The sequence below is a fragment of the Gobio gobio genome (assembly GCF_949357685.1).
Source record: "Gobio gobio genome assembly, chromosome: 11".
Taxonomy (NCBI): domain Eukaryota; kingdom Metazoa; phylum Chordata; class Actinopteri; order Cypriniformes; family Gobionidae; genus Gobio; species Gobio gobio.
In genome coordinates, this window is record NC_137104.1 from 14,577,818 (window position 1) to 14,601,104 (window position 23,287).

The 23,287-nt window shown below is 38.5% G+C and overlaps 1 protein-coding gene across 12 annotated transcripts in view; it reads left to right on the forward strand.

The window, feature by feature from the left end:
* The window catches only part of macf1a (microtubule actin crosslinking factor 1a), a gene marked incomplete at its 5' end in the record, with an annotated part of 170,120 nt that overhangs the window by 75,126 nt on the left and 71,707 nt on the right, over positions 1 to 23,287 (forward strand). For 7 of the 12 annotated variants that reach the window (XM_079829976.1, XM_079829983.1, XM_079829980.1 and 4 more), the window contains 30 exons: positions 921 to 2,003; positions 4,073 to 4,239; positions 4,339 to 4,451; positions 4,583 to 4,689; positions 4,806 to 4,925; positions 5,775 to 5,870; positions 6,146 to 6,273; positions 6,373 to 6,466; positions 7,368 to 7,522; positions 8,092 to 8,512; positions 9,352 to 9,429; positions 9,788 to 9,949; positions 10,319 to 10,423; positions 10,552 to 10,647; positions 10,740 to 10,865; positions 12,953 to 13,105; positions 14,712 to 14,866; positions 15,463 to 15,589; positions 15,673 to 15,856; positions 15,943 to 16,109; positions 16,758 to 16,936; positions 17,057 to 17,195; positions 19,049 to 19,242; positions 19,344 to 19,503; positions 19,588 to 19,671; positions 20,154 to 20,261; positions 20,356 to 20,454; positions 20,619 to 20,738; positions 20,865 to 20,956; positions 21,553 to 21,688. In XM_079829976.1, the coding sequence (XP_079686102.1) occupies positions 921 to 2,003; positions 4,073 to 4,239; positions 4,339 to 4,451; positions 4,583 to 4,689; positions 4,806 to 4,925; positions 5,775 to 5,870; positions 6,146 to 6,273; positions 6,373 to 6,466; positions 7,368 to 7,522; positions 8,092 to 8,512; positions 9,352 to 9,429; positions 9,788 to 9,949; positions 10,319 to 10,423; positions 10,552 to 10,647; positions 10,740 to 10,865; positions 12,953 to 13,105; positions 14,712 to 14,866; positions 15,463 to 15,589; positions 15,673 to 15,856; positions 15,943 to 16,109; positions 16,758 to 16,936; positions 17,057 to 17,195; positions 19,049 to 19,242; positions 19,344 to 19,503; positions 19,588 to 19,671; positions 20,154 to 20,261; positions 20,356 to 20,454; positions 20,619 to 20,738; positions 20,865 to 20,956; positions 21,553 to 21,688 (5,148 nt within the window). Of the gene's footprint in view, positions 1 to 920; positions 2,004 to 4,072; positions 4,240 to 4,338; positions 4,452 to 4,582; positions 4,690 to 4,805; positions 4,926 to 5,774; positions 5,871 to 6,145; positions 6,274 to 6,372; positions 6,467 to 7,367; positions 7,523 to 8,091; positions 8,513 to 9,351; positions 9,430 to 9,787; positions 9,950 to 10,318; positions 10,424 to 10,551; positions 10,648 to 10,739; positions 10,866 to 12,952; positions 13,106 to 14,711; positions 14,867 to 15,462; positions 15,590 to 15,672; positions 15,857 to 15,942; positions 16,110 to 16,757; positions 16,937 to 17,056; positions 17,196 to 19,048; positions 19,243 to 19,343; positions 19,504 to 19,587; positions 19,672 to 20,153; positions 20,262 to 20,355; positions 20,455 to 20,618; positions 20,739 to 20,864; positions 20,957 to 21,552; positions 21,689 to 23,287 lie in introns of those variants that run through there. The other 5 variants (XM_079829986.1, XM_079829978.1, XM_079829977.1 and 2 more) reach the window with 1 other exon arrangement.

Genomic DNA, 23,287 nt, shown 5'->3' on the forward strand with positions numbered 1-23,287 from the left:
TGACTCTGCACTTTTGTCCTTTAGCAACTGATCTGAGACCTGTTACTCAGCTTATATCGTAAACCGTTTCCCACAGGACTACCACGACTACTGCTCAACACTTTACTACCCTATGTGAGTGCAGTGATCAATAATTTATACTAAATATATCCAGAGAGGTAGGTGTTTTTAGGCATCTTACTGTACACACAAATACAAGCTCAGACATGTTTTTTTCCAGTTTGTAGTTACGTGCAAGCTGATGATTAGTGCATCCTAACGCAAAGATATTGAGCATGTGCATGTGTGCTCACAGGACTATGTCTACTTATGTCTGCAGTGCAGTTTTATTGTGGTTCTCACCTTGAGGAATATCTACAGCGGAATAGTGTCTCTTCGAATACCATGACAAATGGCCTGCTATTTAACACATAGGCTGTGAAATGGGCTAAAAGGCTCCAGCTCTTTCTTCAGTCTGCGCTGCATCATCTCTGCATCATGAGGGAGTGAAAAACATCAAAAGCCTTGCCGTAGGATTTTAATATTTTATAAAGGACAGTAACCTATATACAGCATCATGTCCTAGAGGCTTGCTAGGACCCTAAGTGATGTTTGCATTTGGTTAACAGCAATATTGCCTGAATGACACCAGAAAGAGGAGACAAGGCAACAAACAGGAGGAACAACTGCTGTCCACGCCTAAATTTGAGACATCATGTCCTGGGAGAACCTCAACATGTACCAAACCCTGTTGTCATGGTTGATTGTTTTTATTTTCATTCCAGATGAGTCACTAACTTAACTTAAGCATTTAAAATTACCTTTACAGCCTCAGGTTGGCTGTTTTTTTAACTGATCGGCTCACATTGGGGACTTCTTCATTTCTTGCTACCTCTTTTTTTCCACTTGACTTTTATTTATTGTCACTCTGTCTCTGCGATATGGGGAGCTCCCTTGGTTGTGTGAAACAACCCAGGGACGCTGGACCAGGTGGTGCTGCACCAATGTCTCCCAAAAGAAGACTTCGCTTCAGACGAAAACGAAAGGCCAAACAGAAGTTAAGAGGTTCCAGAGGGGAAGACAAGAAAAGCCGCATACTTGAAGAGAAGGAGAGTGGAAGCATTGAAGTCAGGGAAGGGAAGTCTACATCAAAAGCCCCTGATTCAACCAAATTGGTATCTGGCCAAAGAAATACTGAAACTGAAACGCCCACCAATGTTGTCCTGGTTCCTGGTATGGCACCAATATTTGGAAGCACAGGGACATTGCGGGGCAGCAAGATGGCCATTCTTTCCCCAGATCCCAGTCCAGCATGGCTGGGGGCACTTCGCCAGTTTGAGGTGGAGGGACTTAGCGAAGAGTCTCATGCTGAATTAGAGCAGGGCAACACAACACCCGGAGGAGGAAGAGTCTGCAAGGTTCGAGAGCGAGTTCAGGGTGTTTTAGAGAGACCCTGCCTATTACGTTCCAAACGTGGTGACCTGGAAGAAGAGGAGGAAGGAGGGGATTTGCATGGAGCAAGAGAACTGATGTTCAGTGAGCCCTTGAAATCCGAGAAGAAGGGAGTTGTTCACATTCGTGAGTTTGGTGGGCAACTTTGTGTGGTACGAACTGTCTATCCAAGAGACTATGGGTCACCCGTCTGGCGTGACAAAGAACTTGAGGTCCATTCTGAACCTGCTGCTGCATCTCCTGTTATGGGAGAGATTATGAAAATACAAGTCTCCGCAACTCAAGGACGACCACCCAGAAAGAACGACTCTGCCAAACCAGCAACAGCTGCAGCACAGGAAAAAAAAGGGAAAGAGTTCCTATTGGACAACTCTACTCAAGTAGTTGAAGGCTTTGGCCTCCCACCACAGGACATTCAGTCTTCAGGTTATGCTAGTGATGTGCCTCTTACTTCGCCCGAGACGGGAGGCGCTGTCCAGACTGACTGGGGTAGCTCCTCTGATATGCTTGATTCTTCTGTGCTTGAGAGTCCCATCTCCCCACAAGAGATAGCAGCTCAGCCTTGCAGCCAGGTCAGATTCTTTTTTTATCTCTAAAAATCTCTTCCATGTGACTTTTGTAGCATAAAAGAGTAGAGTTTAAAGCCGACAAGGCATGGGTGTGTATTGGGGGTACAGGTGTATGGTTGTTTTGCATTTCATTCTATTTCTACACTGCTATCTATCATGTGGCTTTTTACTCTCAGCCAATCAGCTGAGTCTAAAACACAGCAGATCCTTCCTAATCAGTACTGCCCAGACCATCTCTCACTGCCTGCCTCTTTTCCTTCCCTCCATTCCTCATTATTTTCCTTCCTTCAAACCACCCACTCATTTTTTACTGTCATTCCTGATGCGCTGTGTTCTGTATTAGCGTGAAACTGCCTTGCGGTGCCAAAAACACAATGTTCACAGACACTTTGTCAGCTGTTCATCTTTTTTTACTCTCTGCAGTAGTGTAAGATTGCTGCATATTTGTGTCCGTTGCCTGCCCTCCCTCGCCCTTGTGCTCCACCTGCACACTTAAGAGTTATAGCTGGTAGAGAGGGATTTCGTGGCCTTGTTACAGATGTTGCGGCAGTGTGCTAGAAGGTTTATTGGTTTGTTCAAACCTTGACTCTGCATGGGCGTACATTTCAGTGATGTCCAATTGGTTATATTCCTGCCAAAGCAGCAAAAGTGTAGAAACTGAAGCCAGCATGTACACGCCCATAAATATGCATAAAACAGCAACTGGGTGAGTGCGTTTAAATGCAGTCTCTGTGATCTTTCTCTGTAAAGCAAGCTGTCTTTGTTGGAGTTCATATTGTCATGATATTTCCCTACACATGAAAAAATATGGATTTGATATGGATAAGGCCTACAAACTTCTTTTTGTTGAAATGTTTGCTATCTTAATTTTTGCTTTCCTTTCTTTCAATTACACGGCATTTACATATTTTTTTTTATATTTGTTGATCTGGAGGATTTGTTGATTTTACATTTTTATTGTTTGGTTTTGCATTTTGTTTTGTTTTTTATCTTTATGCTATGTTATGTATTATGTTGTCTTATGTTTTGCTATTCTATTATTTTTGTTTTGTTTGATTTCTCATATATTGCTTTTCTGATATTCTTAGCTCATACCATTCTCAAATACCCTTTTATGTTGCTGATTGTAGCCCTTCCTCCACTATCTCTTATGCCCACACTACTTTACTTTAAAGTGTTAAATTACACATTGGTGTGTGTTCATCTTCCGGAAACATGCTCAGTGTTAACCGTGATGTAATTGGGCTATTTGAAGGTTTCAGGGTGCAGCTTGGTCCTGACTCTATTATAAGGTCACATACTCAGTCATCTGCACTCTGATGGAAATACCACCATGTCACATTTTGACCAATCCACTGTATTTATGACATGTACAGCATGTCATCAAACTAATCTATACTGTCCTGGTCGATTCTTCTTGAGACTGATTTGACTCAAGGGGTCTTGTCTGGCAAATATGTTTGATGGTGGTACCAAAAGAAGAGGCAATGTTTGGGTGCGTTTCTATGGCTCAGAGCCTGGTGATTGGACTAGTGTTATAAATCTGTCTGATCTCACCTTCTAAATCATCTTTAAAGTAAGAGGCTCAGGCTAGGACAGTTACTGTTCTGTTTCTGTATGTCACCAAATTTGACCAAGCTAATCTAAGATCTGTGATTTACTCTTAAGTCTCTCTGTACTCTCAGAAGTGTCTCCATTTATTCCAGGATTTTAAGTGTTCCATGCTAGCTCTGCGAGAAAGGAAACAGGCAGGGATGCGAAGAGTAGCATACGAGAGGAATGACAAAGGAATACAGATTAGAGCCTGGCACAGACAGATACTGCGGATACTGACTCCTTTTGTCTAGAAGAAGAGGAAGTAAAAGTAGAGGATTAAGATAAGTGAAAGGTTCATGGCCTAGCTGCGGGTCATTTGGGCCTCGGTGAGAGAGCCAGAGACTACTCCTAAAAATATACATTTACAGACAAGTGATGCTCAACCTTTTTAGTAGAAGTATAAAATCAGTTCCCCTTTACATAGTGAAATCATTTAATGAGGTTCAGTTATAATGTCAGCCTTTTCTCTTTACCAGATCTCTGAGATCTATGTGAGCGGTGAGTCAGGTGACCTCACGGCAAAAGAGAAGCTGCTCTTATGGAGTCAACAGGCCACAGAGGGCTACCCCGGTCTCCGCTGTACCAATTTCTCTTCCTGCTGGAGCAATGGACGCTTGTTCAATGCTCTTCTGCACAGATACAGGTTCACACACACATTCAAATATAATGAGCGCTCAGTTTAAAAGGATAGATGCACATTAGGGCATCAACACTCGTGATCTCACGGCACTGTGATTTTTAGGCCGGACCTGATTGACATGGAAGTGGTTGCGCAACAAAGTAACCGTGAGAACCTGGAACAGGCCTTTGAGATTGCAGAGTCGTTAGGGGTAACACGACTTCTAGATGCTGAAGGTAATGTTAGTGTTTTATCTGTCTTTAGTTTTCATCCGTTCCGCATATGAGAATTATTGTTTGCTTAACTCCATTTGTCTTTGATCATCATTCGCTGTCTCAATGTATTTATCCTCTGTCTACTCTATCAGATGTCGATGTGCCGTCGCCAGATGAGAAATCTGTCATCACGTACGTCTCCTCCATCTATGATGCTTTCCCCAAGATCCCAGAGGGTGGAGAAGGCATTGCAGCTCAAGTATGATCACTTCACAGTGCACTCTTTCTACTGTACTTTTGTACCTACAAATTACACATTGTAATTTGTCGTCTTCTTCTTTTCTTTTTTTCTTACATGCGGTTTCTGTTGTTCAGGAGATTGACCAGCGATGGACAGAGTACCAATCTGGCTTCTCTTCTCTGCTGCAGTGGACCAGGCAACATATGGCCCTCATGGCCAATAGGAGCTTCCCCCACAATCCTGTGGAACTCAAGGTAAGAAACATGAGGGAACGGAGTCGTTGAAAGAAAAAAGCTGCAATACAAATAGATGTAGCTAAAGAGAGAATTTTATGAAACAATATCTCTGTGCAACAATCTAGTGAGTTGCCTCACTGCCTACACTACCGTTCAGTTTGTGTTCAGCGAGATTATTCACCAAGGACACATTAAAAAGATCAAAGAATGTTACAAAATTACAAAATTCTATTTCAAATAATTTCAGTTCTTTCTATTTGTCAAAGGTATCACAGTTTCAGCAAAAGTAATAAGCTACACAAATGTTTTTAATATTGATAGCACCAAATCAGCATATTAAAAATGATATTTCTGAATGATCATATAACACTGACTGGAGTAAAAGCTGCTGAAAATTCAGCTTTGCCATTATAATTATATTAGTATGTCACAATATTTTACTATATTTTGACCAAATAAATGCAGCTTTGGTGCACACAAGATAGCGACCCTAAACTCTGGGGACACTATATATATGCAGTAATCCATATGCCACAAAGAAGGACTTGATTTTTTCTAATAAACAAGGAAATGCACAACGTGTACACATATTGGGCAAAATAATCAATTTTGAATTACACAACTTTTATACACAATCCTTTTCAGTTCTAAATACAATGTTAATTTAAAAATCTTTTTTCAGTGCATTCTGGGATTGCCTTCTCTGTGAAGAATACATACTTAAAAGAGGTGTCTTTGTAAGCAGCAAAAGGAATTACCTTTTTAAACAGCCTTCATGTCCAGAACAAACCTGTGATGCCTTAAATTGCTAATCACCGTTTGATTTGATCTTACTTGGCTGCTTACCAAAAGTCTTCTCTTCCCCAGGCACTTTACAATGAATATGTCCACTTCAAAGAAACCGAGATCCCCGCAAAGGAAAGAGAGAAGAGCCACATTCAGCACCTTTACAAGCTTATGGAGGTGAGAACGAGACACTTGTTACGAAGATAAAAAGAGAATGACAATAAGACACAGAGAGATTGAGGCTGACCTTGATTCTGCAGCTAAATGCAGACAGCACTGTTCATAAGAGGCACAGTGGAGCTGCACGTTAACAGATTCAGGCTAATGTAGAGCGCAATGCAGCCACGTGGGAGAGGTGGAAGACTGACAGTATAAAGGGGAACACATGCACACACCCGAAAACACACTAGGAAAGCTTCTTTTCATGATCTATGTTTGTGGATGTTGTTTAGGCGTGGATAGAGTTTGGGCGCATTAAGCTGCCTCAAGGGCTACACCCTAATGATCTGGAGGAGGAATGGGGGAAACTGATCCTGGAGATGTTGGAGAGGGAGAAAGCACTGAGGCCTGCTGTGGAGAGGTTAGAGAGTCCACTTCTATATAAGACGATGGCTGCATTTAGAATCGCAGCAGTTCAGTATTTTTGATGTGTATTTTGTATGCAACTTTTTGTTTTTAGGTTGGAGTTACTCCTACAGATGGCCAATAAGATCCAGAACATGGCTCTAGATTGTGAGGAAAAACTCACACTGGCGAAGAACACTTTGCAGGCTGTAAGTACATGAGTATCTCCCTGTGGGAACTGTCTCATAAGCTCTTTTCTAAAAACTAGGAAGCTGCCTTGCAGTCTTCTGTCTACATAGGCAACTGCCTTCTAAAATGCAAGCTCATAAGTGACTGATTTGGAACGCTCTTCAAATCCGGCAGCTCTGCCTGCTTTATAAATAGCCATCGTTAGATACTGATGTTAGCTGCTAAGTTAACATAGAACACACATATTGGGTATAATAGTCTGTTTTTAATTAGATGTAACTATTTTTATTGCTGCCTGTCAAGTCAAGTCAAGTCAACTTTATTTATATAGCGCTTTCAACAATGCAGATTGTTTCAAAGCAGCTTCACAGTGTTAAACAGGAAAATAATGCAACAGAATTTTATTCAGCCGTATAGCCGTTCTGGAGAAAACGGTGATGTCAATTATCATACAGTGACAATGTGGGCTTTAGATCAGTAATTTAGTTTATATGGTTAATTTAGTTTAATAATTCGATTTATTTGGATATTTAGTGGAAAAATTTAGTGTTCCCAACTGAGCAAGCCAAGCCAGAGGCAACAGTGGCAAGGAAACCAAAACACCATCAGGTGACCTAAAGGAGAAAAATAAACCTTGGGAGAAACCAGGCTCAGTCGGGGTGCCAGTTCTCCTCTGGCCAGTACTCAGTATTGAATGAAATGGTAGAAGATTAATATTACCATGCCACCTTCCCAAAAGAAGGGGTGTTACAAAAAAGACCATTTGGAATGTCATGTCAAACACACTAGATGCCTTGAAATATTTAGGATATATATTGATTGACAAGTCATCTGAGATCACCCAGTTTAGTTTGAAATAACTTGGATATTTATCATTCAGAAATATTTTGTGAGCCATTGTATTCCCCTGTCTTTCCTCAGGACATGTCTCAGCTAGAGAATGGGCAGCCAGTGCGGTGTGAGAATGAATTAGGGTTATATCTGCAGGACTGTGAGGCTCTAGTCAGACAGCTTCATCTTGACCTGCAGGTCCTTCGAGACGAGAAGTACTACCAAGTGGAGCAGCTGGCTTTCAAGTAAGATGGAGAAAAGGGAAAATAGAAAAATGTGTGTGAAAAGCAAGCCAGAGAGAGGGATGGGATGATTTTGTTCTTGTTAACAGTTAATAAAGATGAATTTTTGACAGAATCGATGAAATGATTGACAGAAAAGAGGGAGCGATTTCTTTACTGTGAACAATAATCACAGTTATCATAATTAGAATTCACAATTATTTTAAGGACAATTAATTATCAGCCATATTTTTTGTTTATACTATTGCCATTTTACATGTTTTTGAAAGCAGTCTTTTATGCTCACTAAGACGATTTATTTGATAAGAAATACTGTTAAAGAAGTAATATTGTCAAAAATTATTATAATTTAAAATAACTTTTTTTCTATTTTAATATATTTTCTAAGATAATTGATTCCTGTGATGACAATGTTGAATTTTCAGCAGCCATTACTCCAGATCCTTCAGAAATCAAATTGGTGCTCAGAAACATTTATTAATATTACTAATGTTGAAACAATATTTTAATAATAATAAAATATTTGTATCATTTATTTATTATCAATAATTTGTATCATTTCTCTCTTGTAGGGTGTCATGTCTGCAGGAGGAGCTGGTCTCTTTGCGCCTGCAGTGTGCCAGTGTATACAGAAAGGGTCATTTCTCCATGGGGGGTCTGCTGGGAGAGCACATGAGTCAGAAGGGTTCCCCAGGAGGTCTGGCTACACTTGGAGCACAGACACTACTGGGAGCAGTGGGTGCTGCGGCATCCCTGCTCAGGCGGCCAATGTCTCGTGCAGATCTGGTAGCCATGTCTTCCTCTGAAGATGAAGGCAGTCTGCGCTTCATCTATGAGCTGCTGGGATGGGTTGAAGGGACGCAGGACCTCCTGGAGCGAGCTGAGTGGGGTTCTGATCTGCCATCTGTAGAACAGCACCTGCAGGACCACCACATCATTCACACAGCAGTGGAGGATCTTCTGAATAGCCTCAAAGAGGCTCGAAACTATGAGGTACATGAACTATGAGGTCTTGGTATCAAAGGACCTTTCACACCAATCCTGATATAATCTCCGCTTCAGGCAGCATGTACACAGACTGCAGGCAGGCTGTTCACTGAGTGTCTTGTGCATACTGCACACAAACTGGAATGCACTCCAATCAGATTCAGAAATTTGTTACCGAAAATTATTGTGTGACTGTGGAAAAATGATTTAGGTGCATCAGTGCAAGTGACCAATCGAAGCTCGTGAATGGTTGTATACAGTGTCCAAAATTTGCACTCACTGAGTGGCAAATGCAAGTAAAAATTGCAACGGCTGCTATTTAATTATGTTTATTTATAGTCTGATGTACCCTTTTTTTTTGTTGAGTAAAACGAGTGTTCATTTACACATGAGCAGCTCATGATATGGTGTGGCAGCATCATGTAGAGAATAATTTATAAATCTGTTATGAACAAATGAGAAGCTTAAAAAGGTCTTCCTGTGGTTTTCCACCAAAATATATTTTTATAATACAATTGAATTTTTATAATACAATGTTTATAATAATAATAATTATTGTTGTAGGTGTTGTTGTTTAGTCATATTGAATGAGTTCCATTTAAAAATGACAGTCGTGACTTACACATGCACAGCTTTAATGACATGTAAAAACAAAACAGTTCTGGTTGGTCAGTTAGACTTTCTCTCACTGTCTACATGCATTGTTTCATTTTAAAAACTAGCCACGTGCACAACCAACCAGCCTAATCAGAATTGGTGTGAATGGACTTAAAGACCCAATGTATTGCGCACTGCACACTTTCGCACAAGGAATAATTTATTTCTTCATTTTCTCTCTCCTTCAGTCAAGGGTCTCACCTAATTTACGTAGCAGTTACTCTGAGACTCTGTCCAAGTTGGAGAACCAGTATTGCAAACTGCTGGTGAGTTTTTCCTGCTTTAGAATTATGATAAGCAGACATCTGTGAGCGTATTTGAGTTCATTATACTCAGTATTATGTATATTACTGTTCTCTAATCTCATCAGGGTGTGACAGAGTGCGTCCTTACAAAGGCAGAATACAGAATGCTTGTGTGACATCCATATGATTGCTGCAAAACACCTGCTCTTGACATATACCCACACCCACACGCGTCTCCATAATTTAACCAAATCAATTCTCCATGAAGACATGCAATTGTTTGAAAGACCAAGGGTGCTTTCCGTGGGGAAAGCATCACACTGAGCAGTTGCCCCCGTTATATGGCCAGTGTTATAAATGTTGTTTTGTGTTGTCCCAGGAACATTCGTCATGGCGACTGCGTTGCCTGGAGAGCCTTCGAGCTTTTGTGTCCCACTGCACTGAGGAGCTGATCTGGCTCAATGAGAGGGAGGAGGAGGAGCTGGCTTTCGACTGGAGTGACAGCAACACCAACATGGCTGCCAAAAGAGAGCAATATGCTGTAAGACTCCGTCATTATACTACCTCTGGCCACTATATGTTCCTTTTTCTGATTTAGTCCTTGTAAAAGATTTAGTCCAAGTACTTGAATTGGAAATGTAAGTTTTTTGAATGTGGGCATTGCACTAAAAAGAGGCAGATGAACGTGAGCTTGCAGAGGGAGAGTTTAAGCCGACTAAGTGATTGGAGATGTGATTGTCGTTTTAACTAGAAGATAGAGTTATGATTTTTCTTTCAAAAAAATTTTTTGGAAAAAAGGAAACAGACATGGATTAATTGTTTACAGTTAAATCAATGACATGCATTTACAAAATAGATTACATTTGCAATATCATGAGCAATATCTTTTGATCTCCTTAACCTCTCTCAGGACATGAGGTCAGAGCTGGAAGAAAAGCAGGAAGTGATGCACTCCCTCCAAGAGACCGCTGACCACCTGTGTCAAGAAAACCACCCAGCCAAACAAACAGTGGAGGTGAGTTATTGACTAATATGAACAAATCTTCACGCAGTGACCTCGGTATATTATTATCAGACACAGTAAAGATAGTTTGAAACAGATTTGGTGCTCAATCCTGACATGTTGACCTGATCTGATCATAGGCCTACAGTGCTGCCCTGCAGACGCAGTGGCAGTGGATTAAAGAGCTCTGCACATGCGTGGAGCAGCACATTAAGGACAACACTGCCTACTTCCAGGTACTGAGTCATGCTTTTCAATGGAATTTTTCAATGGAATACATTTTCTGCTTTAAATGACATTTTCTGGGTTTTAATTACACTTTTTTTAGTTCATGAGTGACGCACGGGACTGTGAAAGCTATCTACGTCAGCTACAAGACACCATTAAGAGACAGTACACCTGTGATAAAAACAGCAGACTTGGCAGATTGGAGGATCTTCTGCAGGACTCCATGGTGGGTCTTCCCTCTTATTAATACACACACACACACAATGCACAATCAGCCTTTAAAACATATTTTATATTTATTCATAGGAGATTTTACGGTTTATACTTAGTTTAGGAATTCGAATTTTTGAGCTTAATGAGTGCACAGGAGGTAGTGTGTGTCCTCGCATATGACAGATGGCACCATGAGAGCGGGCTTGCACAAGAGCAGGCAGAGCAATAGGCATATCCTCTTTGGCCATAAGGAAGAGATACCCACTGGCATTACAGTTAAATAATGGCATGAATGCAATAAAAAGTAGATAGAAGCTGGGATGGATTATCTTCCATTTGAATACTGCAATTAATTGGTAAAATCCCCACCAGGCCATTAGAACTCTCTCTTGCTCTCACAGTATTAAAAATGACTAGATTTTATTAATATTTGTACTGTGCCTACTACTTTTTCCAATAAAATTTGTATAAAATATTGGCTATTAGTTATTGTTTTGTTTTGTTTTCTTTAAAAACTAAAAATCAGCATGTAACAATGACATTTAGAAGTGAAATAGTTCAATAATAGTTGCATTAGTTCATAATTAACAAAATTAAACAAGCATGATCAAGTCATTTGTTTGAGTAGTTGTTTATGATTGAGCATAAGATTAAAATTAAAATCTTTGTTAGACATAAACAGTTATTTGTGTCTGTATGTGTTCTATATTGTCTCCAGCTCTCACTAGGAGATGATTTTAATTAAGAATTTGACATATGCCCCATCCCCAGAACAAAAAAATAGTGCCAGTTGATATCCCTCAAATAAGGTTTCAAATAAAACCTATATGGTTTTGATGAACTCAACCCCATGTTGATATGCAGTCAAATTTAATACTGTGTTAAATTCTTGCAGAGAGCATTGTGTTCCTGATCTTCCAGTCAGCTCTGCTTCCCAATGCCAGCACTAATGAATCCCTCATGAGCCGTTCATGGAAGTGTCATACCACATACTCATTAATTTTAGTACAATGAAAGCTTAGCAAATAATAACCCAGGGAAGAATATCAGTGATGACCTTTTATGTTCTTAAAGATATTTCGAAAGTCATTAATATATTTTTGTGAGAGAAAATGAATATTTGTTATCATGAAAGCACATTTCAGTTACAGTTCATCTAACATTTAGTATGGAAATACAAGTAATAATGGAGAAAATCCAATTATGAGGACTTTGCAGAGGCTGAATTAAAGAATTATGTTCTAATGCATTTAAATATTTATTGAACAATATTTTTTTAGACACGTTTGCTCACAGAATTAATTAATTTAAGCCGCTAATAGTGCAACATCGAATTACTCCTTTAGTAATTGCATCTTTTACTTTTGTTAACTGCAGTGTTGGGGACAGTGTTACTTTTAAAAGTAATGCACTACAGTATTGTGTTACTCCCTTAAAAATAACGAATTGCATTACATGGTTACGTTTTCAGGAAAGTAAAAATGTGTTACGCTACTTTTCTGTTCTCTGCTGGGCTTGTTTGTTTGTTTTTTAATTAAAAAAAGTTATATGTTTAGCAAATTTAAAGGCCTTTTTATACCAAAAGTGACATTTTTGACCTTTCACACAAATGTCATTTTTGCTTCATTTTGATCATCAAATGTCAACAGCGAAGAAATTGGTTAATAAAGTGAGGTTAAATACATAAAGTATTAGTATTATTTAAAATTGTATTATTGCAGGTTTGCCTAATATTTTGAGTTTGCATTTCATGTTTTTTTTTTTTTTTTCATTTTAAGGAATACTGAATCTTTTTTTTGTGCAAGTGAGATGAGTAAATTCATGTTCACATTAGTATAGAGCTACAATGAACAATGTTTACACAGCGCACACGCGCTTCTGTACTTTACCCACGATTGCTCTCAACATGGGGACAGGAGTGTGTCAGTCCCATTGCTTATTTGAAAAAGTAAATCAGATATTTTTTTACATTTAAAAGTAATGCGTTACTTTACTCATTACTTTTTTTTTTAAAAAGTAATCGGATTACATTACCCCCAGCACTGGTTAACTGTTGGACTGCTTGTTTGTCTTTCTTATTTATTTTATTTTAATTTTCAGGAGGAGAAAGAACAATTGATTGAATACCGCAGCACAGTGGCCAGCCTTGTAGGCCGGGCCAAGTCTGTGGTCCAGCTCCGCCCACGCAGTGCAGATAGTAACCTGGGCACCACCACGCCCATCCGTGCCATCTGTGACTACCGACAAATAGAGGTATAACACTCTCCAGATATCTCACCATCACAACCTACTCACTTTGCCTTACCTTATCACATCACAACCCTGCATTGATCCTCATGCTCTTAAGAACTGAGCTAAGATCATATTTGGAAAATAAATGTGATCCTAATTCAGTTTTTCAGAGCTTTACGTTTGTGTCCCAATCCTACCCCACTTGAAAACCATCTTTTAGCTTTCATCTTCTGCTCCACTCAGGGTGCTAGCCAGAGACCATCTGCACATATTTAGTCATAAACAACCCTGGAGCTGTGAAGGCAAGTATAAGGGGAAATGGTGCCGACCAAGATGTATACAGAGGATCTGTCCTGTGTGTGCCAATTTAGCTGTAAGCAAAGAATCCTAGAAAAGTGGAGGTGTGGCAAATCATGAGTGATGAACAAACCTGCTGTAGCATATCTAATCTGCCATTTCGTTGCTTTTCATTCACACATTTCTCATACTCTACTTAATTAAAATGATGAAATAATAGGCTGACATTTATTGAGTATTCATTTTTATGCAGAATACTCATAAACACTCAATCACTCTCACAGCTGTGGCCCCATTTCTTTTCCTGATCACATTATTTCAGTCAGACGAGGTCTGCTAAATGCCCAAAAGTAATCTCTTTCTCCCTCCCTATGCCCTTCCTACCCCCCTTTTCTCTGCCCTCCCCAAATCCTCCTCTTTTTCCTTTATCCCTCCATTTAACCCCATCTTTTTCTCTCTGTTCCCTTCCTTCTCCCTCCCTCTTTATGTGTGTCTTCGGGGCTGGGCAAGGCCAACTCTCAGGTACTATTGCCGACCGTTTTCCTCCTCTGACCTTTGCTCTCTGGCCTGGCCCTGCACACAAGGGACCCCTGCTTTACCTCAGGCGTCCTATACACTCTTAATGTGAAATAGCGCATATATATTATGTATTAGGCGTTATTATCCCAGCCCAAAATATCATCAATTTTCCATGGTGGGAGCATGTTGCATGTTGACTTGCTTTGTCATTTTAATTCTATTAGTCACAAACGTGGTAACCCTCTGTTAGTTTTAATTTAGTATCTTTACGTAATATAGAAAAAAGCTTAATGTTCTCTGTGTGCAAGGGGATAGGGTGAGAGTTGAGGTGGGGCACTAGAAAGTGCTCTCACATCTTCTCTTTGATTTTTAATATGCTTAAATCACTCCGAATGCTTTTAATTTTATGTTGCCTTGAGGGTTAATGATGGCACTTAGCTTTCATGTTAGCCTGGTCAAAGCTAGGCTGAAAAAGCAACTGTAATTTGACATAAAGTGAACAAGATAAGAGCTTAATTTGTTTTTGTTTTTTTGTTTGTTTTTTGCCAGTTGTAAAGATATGTTAGCATAGTAAGGCATTATTTCATGAAATTCATATTTCATGTAATTCAACTCATATGAAGGCCATTAGCATTAACATTTTATTCCTCATCCTTTGGTTGATATTTTGAATCCCTTTACTTTTTAATCAACATTGACCATCAGTTATGTTTTTTTTTGTGCTCCCCCCCCCCTCTCTTTCTTACCCGTTATGTTTTTTCCATGCCTTTTTCTCTATCACTTTCTTTCTATCTCTATCTCTCTTTCTCAGATCACAATTGGCAAAGGAGAGGAATGTGTATTGGAGGATAACTCTCAGAGGACTAAGTGGAAGGTCATCAGTCCTACAGGAAATGAGGCCATGGTGCCTTCTGTGTGTTTCACCATTCCACCCCCTAATCAGGAAGCCATCGACACTGCCAGCAGGTACAGTACACAGATCCTTAAATGTTCCTAATAAACACGTTAATGAGAGTCTCACACACATGCAGGAATCACATACGGCATAGAAATAATGTGCTATGTTTATGTAACGTTTGGCCCAGTAAGTAACCACCCAGAATTCCCTAGAAACCACCTAGCAATTCTAGCAACTGTGTATGTACAACCCTAGCATTTTAGTGGCAATTTTTGCACAGGCAAGCCAGTGTTGTTATTGTTAACTAAAACAACCGTTTCCATTAATTGAAATAAATATAAAATTAAAATCAAAATATAAACATAAAAAAAGACTTGAGCAAAATAACTTGAAAATAAGTTAAAGTACAAAAAAATTCTAAAACTGAAATAAAAATAAATGTTATTAATAAATACTATAACAGTATATAAATAAAACTAAAATAACACTGGGGCAAACACCGCTCATGTTGTTTTGGAAAAATACTGCTTTATTTATTTTGAATGATGAATATTGTGCACTATAACACAAGGGATATTTAACAAGAAAGCATACATTTTGATGTTGTATTGTTTCTGCATAAACAACTATATAAGATAATCATATTGTTTTTATCTGGGCATAGAATGGAGCAGATGTACCAGAACGTCATGTCTCTATGGCACCAGCTGCATGTTAACATGAAGAGCGTAGTCTCCTGGCACTACCTGCAGAAAGACGTACAAAATATCTCTTCATGGAGTCTGGACACAGTTAGTACCAAAGTTCATTCAATTTCCCTCTCTAATTGGAACTCTTTCAGAGGTTATTCATAAGCATGCATCTGTCTGTCTAGATGCGCTTGCAGGCCCCAGCAGAGAGGCAGCAGACTTTAAACAACCTGGATGCCCACTTGTCCGACTTCCTTACGGATAGTCGTGAGAGCGCACTTTTCACACCGACTGAAAGGCGAGAGCTGGAGAGAGAAGCTGAGAACTGCCGTGAACATTGCCAAACGCTGCTGGTCTCTTTGGAGACTGGTAAGAAGGTTACTGTATTTGTGTGTATTAATCATGTTATGAAACATAGGACATGGTGCTTTAGTATTTATTTTTTTGTCTTGCAGTGGAGAAGGATGAGTTGGCTTCTCGTGCTTACCTCTCAGAGCTGCAGAGCATCAAGTCGCACCTAGAGGACGCAGAGAGCAGGCTGATGCGTGGCATACAGACTCCACACTCCAGCACAATATCAGGAGATGTCGCAGATAATGCAGTTCACATAGCAGAGCAAGAGGTGAGTCTGATCCACACAACTACTCCCTCTACTGGTCAGTCAGTGGTCAATCTGTACTATAGCTTTTAGCTGATATACAAACATAAACTGGTCCAATTGGTATCTACATTCATTGAAAATACTGTAAATTCGACAAAAAAAAGCTTTTTGCAGTTTGTGTTACTGACACTGATTAAATAATTTAAAGTTTTATAGTATTATTTATAGACTTTTATAGTATTTAATGTTTTGAAGTAGCTTTTATTTTTGTTTTCAATTTTAGTTTAAGTAGCAATTCTATGTGCTTTTGTCATGTTTGTTAGGTTTGGTGTTTATATATTTCATTATTGTATTATTAATGAAAAAATTTTAATTATTTTAAATATATCTGTATTGCTATAATTTATTTTTATTTCCTTATTAAATGATTTTATGAGCACAGCTTTTTTTTCTTTTGTTGACATATGTCCCATTAAAATAAGAAATGATAATATAAATATATATATAATTGAATATGTCTCTTGATTGCAAGTTAATTTGGACAACTTTTGGATAAAACAAACTATATGCTAATCTCAAGTCTAACAGACATGGACTAAAAGCTGCAAAAGTCATTTTAATTTAATTCTTTATAAATCTAATCTGAAGAATCTTTTAATGGTGTTGCAGAAGCTACAGCAGGATTTAAAGGGTCTTCAGTCAGATTTGGGTGAGGTGTCGCGTCGCTGTGTGAGCTTCTTTGAGGAGAAGCCTACCTCTTCCAGTGTGCCTGTCCTACGCTCTGAGCTCAACCTGGCTGTAGAGCACATAGACAAACTCAACTCCCTCTCCTCCGTTTATCTGCAAAAGTAAGTGCACAAAGGCATTTCAAATTATATGTGCATGTACTCTACCCTAAATAGTCATCAAGCCTTGTTTAGCCTTAACAACAAACATGATTTGAGTGTCTATTTCTCTGCATCTGCCAGATTGAAGACGGTAGATGTGTTGATGAGAAGCCTGCAGGCTGCAGAAAGTCAAGTGAGAAAGTATGAGAGTCGACTGAGTGAAGAGGATATTGTGCCTGCTGATACTGCTGCAGTACAAGCCTTGGGAGAGCAGTTAAAGGTGAGACACACACACTTCACACATTCTTAGCTGGTAGTTGATTAATATCTCAACTAGAGCTGCATGATTAATCGTTAACCTTAGACTCCAAGGACCCTGATAAGGGTCCAGAATGACGTCATCAAGTATATACTTTAAATTTGAAATGTCTGTGGAGGAGCTCTGACCTCATATATGGTACCATTTGAAAGCTTAGAATGTCTACTTTCTGGAGATATGCATCACTCTGGGACCATTTCCGCCTGGATTTGGCCTACCCAAATTGAAAAGCTTCCCATACCCACATACAGTGGTCTAAATACACAATGTTGTCATTTTACATGGAAACCCTATGAAGTAACATAAAACACTGCTAAAAGTGATAAACATTTAAGTATATGTTGTCTGAGCTGTAATAAACCCCCATAAAAAAGGCACTTTTTGATTTCTTTGGTTATAAAATAATTTTTGGCTTATAAATTAATTTTTGAAAGTGTATATTTTCAGGCCCTGTGTGCTCTAGCACCATGCAGACAGTTTTGGCTGTTTCCAGCATTTGTCAGCAAACACTGGAAAAAAAAAATTGTGACTGGGATATTGCATTTATACCACTGTATATGGTATATGGGGAGACTTGTATATTGGAGAGATTTGGGTAGGTGGAAATTACATAAAAAAAGGTAATATTCCTCCCTTCAGATTCATTTGAATAAATCTTGCATACAACATGATACAGACAAAAAAAGAAATCCAGTATTTTCTGCCATCTAGTGGAAATAGCCAACAGTGAACAGGGCGCTAGAGCACACACGACCTGAGTTATACACTTTCAAAAATTAATTTCTAACCAAAAAATAAATCAAAAGTTTGGGATGGGGTTATTACAGCTCAGACAACATATACTTAAATGTGTATCACTTTTAGCAGTGTTTTATATAACTTCAAAGGGTTTCCTGTAAAATTACACCAAAATGTGTATTTAGACCACTGTATGTGGGTATGGGAAGCTTTTCAATTTGGGTAGGCCAAATCCAGGTGGAAATCCCCAAAAATGGTCCCAGATATAAGGAGGTTAAAGGATTGCGATTTCGACTCAAACACCCACAAAACTTATTCCTAAATGACAACGATTTGCATTCGGTACACACGTGCACTGGTCCGTACCGGAAGTCCTGTACCGAAATGGTTCGGTACAAATACGTGTACCGTTTCACCCCTAGTAGGAATATATCCACACAAAACAAATGACCGCCAATGTGAAAGACAATCATACTAGGTTTTCTAGGGCTAATCAATGTAAATACACTGAAAAATGTCAACCTATTTCAACTTAAAAACTTAAGTTCTGTTGCTGCCCCCTTAAATTAAGTGAAAGCTATTTGCAATTTACATTAAACTGACTTACAATTTTAATTTGAATCTTGTATAACTTAAATTAAAAATTTGAAATTGCTTAACTTATATTGATGAGTTAAATTAACTTAAAAACATATGTTATCATAACTTATTGATCCTATCATTTTTTACAGTGTAGTTATCTAGTTATAAAATACTTATTTCGGCCATAATTATTCATAACTGCCCATTTTACTGAAATAGTGTTTAAAGAATAGTGCAAAAATACAGGTAATTCTCACCTCCTGCTCCATATTCTTGATTACAATCACATCCAGTCATGTAGCCACATACGGTCTAACTGCAAAAGTTCAAATATTTGAACAAAATCTGAAGCTCAAATCATAACTCCACACAGCTCCTGTACTACTCTGTATTGGATATTAATGACTTCTGGTCTGTTGTTTGAAAAAAAACAGTGGATAGGCAACTTAGCCGTTTTGATTGTATTTTATACTCTGTATTTCACAATGTTGCAGAACTGGCATTCAGAGCTGGAAGAACAGGATCCCATATTTCAGAGTCTGAGTTTAGAGGTCCAGCAGGCTAAAGAGTTCGGAAACCAGCTCAGCCAGCTGCACACTGACCGCAGCCCTGAACTGGACCGCTACCAGGAGAAAGCACACCAACTCACAGAGAGGTGGAGCGGAGTGCACAGGCAAATGGAGACAAGGTTAGTTGTTTAGAAGTGAAAAGATGGGAGACAGAGAGAGGATGTCTACCAGTATATTCAGTAATATTCCAGATTGTAAAACGAAACGTGATGTCCTTCAGGCAAGCGGATCTTGTGGTGTTGGGTTCAGTGCTGCAGCAGTACAGAGAAGGCCACACCTCTCTCATCCGCTGGATAGAGGAGACCACAGAAAAACAGGAGAACACACAACCCGAGCAGACAGACAGCAGAGCTCTGTCAGAACAGCTCGCACAGCAAACGGTGAGAGAAGACACTGATATTGATGAATACTTCCAAGTGTTGCAAAACAAATCAGTGTTTGATTCCATATCTGTTCTTCTGCAGGCCTTGGTGGCTGAGATCGAACAGAACCAGGTCAAACTGGATGAGTGCCAGACGTACTCTAAACAGTACTCCGCTGCTGTTAAGGTAAGCATCAGGGACCAGTGTCGGCTAATGCTTACTGCCAGTCATCATGGAGAAATGGAAACATGAACACTTGGTTCACAAAAAATACATTTCTTCATACTGTACGATGTCTTTCTATGCAGTATAATTTTAGTTTTATTATAGTTTTATTACTATTTTAATGATATTTTATTTTCATATTATTTTAGTTTTCATGCTAATTTTTCATTATGTGCTTTTGTCATTTTATTCGGGGGGTTTTTCTTCTTTTAAATATTGCCATTTAGTTTTAATTTGTTTTTGTTTCAGTTTTAGTTCATATTTATTTCCAGTTAATAATTTTAGTGCTTCAACTTATTTCGGTTTATTGCCAAGGCAACATTTGAAATTGTTGTTTAGTTTAAGTTTTAAGCAACTAATATTTATATTATATTTTATTTCAGCAGGAATATTTTTAATAGTTTTAGTTAACGATAATAACCCTGTTTCTATGTATGCCTTAGGACTATGAACTCCAACTTATGACGTTCAGAGCTTTTGTTGAATCAACCCAGAAGTCCCCTGTGAAGAGGAGGAGGATGCACTCTTCATCAGATGTCATCACACAGGAGGTAAATGCAGGGAAACCAGGACATTAATTTGATGGTTATGTTGCTTTTTGTGTTGACCTTAAATGCTTTAATGACATTTTTCTACTCGTCTTAGTTTATGGATTTACGCACACGCTACACAGCTCTGGTTACCCTGACAACGCAACATGTAAAGTATATCAGTGATGCCCTACGACGACTGGAGGAGGAAGAGGTGTGTTATCATGCTTACTACGGATCCTACTTTTAGCTTAGATTTTAGAAGAGACTGTATATTTTTCTCATATAAATGCCTACAAGTATGCACATAATAAAGACAACATCAGGTTTTATCATCTGCTGTATGGTTAATTAAAATGTTTCCCCTCTATGGTACAGAAAGAGGTGGAAGAGGAGAGGCAGGCACGAGTGGAGCAGGTCTCAGAGCTGCTTGGCTGGGTCAAGGGCCTACAGGAGCGTGCTGGCAGATCTGCTGAGCCATCACTTACTGCACAGCAGGTAAGATTAGAGTGTTAAATATTAGAAAATTATATATTTTTAGGACAGGAGTGCATCGATCAACACTGAGTGTATTGTATGTGTTAGGCGGGTTTGAAAAAAATACTGTTTCTGTCTCACTTCTAGGCTATTAGTGAGCAGTTATCAGCTAAAAAAGAGGAAGTTGCTGAAGCTATCAGGAGCACCCAAGTCTTCCTGATGTCAAAGCAGGCCAGCAAGTGAGTCTGCCCTATACAACCTTCAACACATTCAGACAGCAGTTCTCAGACATTTCAAATCAAGTGCTAACAAGTCAGATTCGATGTCAGAACTTTTTTTTGTCAAATTAAACTTATAGTCTTATAATTTTTTCTTATAAAAAAAATGATACAACAAGAAATAGACTTTCAGAAGATACAGTGGAATAAAGACAGGGCTTTGCATTGAAATAAAATTGTAAATGATTAAGAAATTTGAAATAAATTAATTATACATGGGAAATTTCTTGCACTTAAACTTATTTTCAGTTAGTTGCCAAAGCAACATTTTCTAATTTTCATTTTTAAAAGGTTTTTTATTTTTATATTTTATGTTTTTCATCTAATATATTTATATTGTACATTTTATTTTATTTCAGCTTTATTTAAATGAACAAATAGGATTTTTAATAGTTTTAGTTAACAATAACAACACTGGCCACTTGGGGGTGCTTTATGTATCATAGTTTGTGAACAACTACACTATATGTTCACATCCACCTCTAAAGTAAATGTTAAATAATCATGCGCTTAAACACAAACACACATTTGTATTAATTAAGCACATATATCTTTAGGCTATCTTCTGAAGAGCGTGCCCAGGTGGTCTCCCAGCTGGATGAGCTGACAGCCACCTACACTCAACTGTGTGACAGTTCTGCCGCACAGTTGCAAAAACTGGAGGAGCAGCTAGCCAAAGAGGAGAAGCGCAAGGTAAAGTTAGATGGCCATTGGGAACTCACCAGTGACAACAGTGTTCAACTTTGCCAAAGCGAGCTTCAACAGCAAAAAGCGTGTGTTAAAGCAATGCTTCTGAAATATATTGCTTTAAATAATGGTCTTTGTTATGGTCAAGTATTGTCAGTGTGCTATTGAAATGCTATAGCAGTGTGTATGTGTGAGCTAGAGCGAGTGAATCAGTTTTGTGTTTTTTGTGTTGCCTGTCACGTGTGGTTTAACCTTCATCACCATGTTCATACATCTCACACAGACATTTGTCTTATTTAACAGTTATAAAAAATTAATAGCATGGTGTGAAATCTAAATCATTTCCCATTTTATACAACATGCCTGATATCATGTCACCCACATCATCTTTATTTGTCATATTAATCAAGCTCATCTGCTTAAATGCAACTCATCTGCTCATTAGAGTAGAATAGTGTGATAATAGCTTTATGGCATCAGAAACCACTTCCATATTCGCTTTAGTGTCCATTGAACATTCAAATTGTAGGTTTCTTTTCTTTTTTTCATTTTTACATTTCATTTGAATAAAGCACAGATAAACATATTAATGTAAAGGAATAAAAGTCATTACATTCATATTGTTTTGTTGCCATATGCTGCCACAAACATTGTGTAGAACTGTGCACTCATACATAAATCAGTCATTAAGCAGTGATCACTGTTTGTACAATGGTGTGTTTGTGTTTGAATGGCCAAAAGTTAAAGATATAAACAAGATATATTTATAAGAAAGCAGTGGTCAAAATATTTTCTTAGGGATTGGTATAGACTGAGCACAAAAAGCCAGCTAAACCTCCACCTCACTGTTTGAGCATGATGTGTCCAGATCACAGCTATATGTTTGTGTGTCTGTATGTGTGATATTGTCTGTTTTCAGTCCATGTTTTTAATACTGTAATTCTTTGTGAAATATAATCAGCATTTTGCTTCAAAATCACTAACAGCTGCCGGGCGAATTCGGAATAAGAAAAAACTGAATGTTAGTTGATTAGTAATTAAAAATGTATATTTACCAACCAAGATCACATTAATAGGTAAGTTTCAAAGCATATTTGAAAAAACAATGCATATGAAAATAGGTAATAGAGGTATGAAAATAGTCTGTTAGTCAGTCCCGGGCAGCATATCAGGCAGCTGGAGTGTGGCATGCAGATCGCTAACATCCGGCTTCTCACCCTATCGCGTCTCAAACCGCCGAACCCTCGGTCTATCAGTGTGTGTGCATACCACCCCACACGGTAAGTAGTGCTTGCTTTCTCTCCTACTGTTGCTTTCTTTCTGACCTAGCAATATGTTCTTAAAATTTCTGTCTGTTTTCTCTTTTCTTTGGCCTCTTGTATTTTTAGCGTTCAGTTTGTGCATTTTTGCATATTTTTTGCACACTGCAATGCTGTGCTGCTATGTTTTTTTGTGTATAATAAAAAAAAAACCTACTTGCAATTTTTGTACATTTTTCTTTATGCTCATGAATAAATGCATGAATGTTTGTATCAAGATGGTGATTTCTTTTTATGTTGACTTAATTTACTTTCAACTAAGGTGATGGGCATTTTTCTTTTTTCC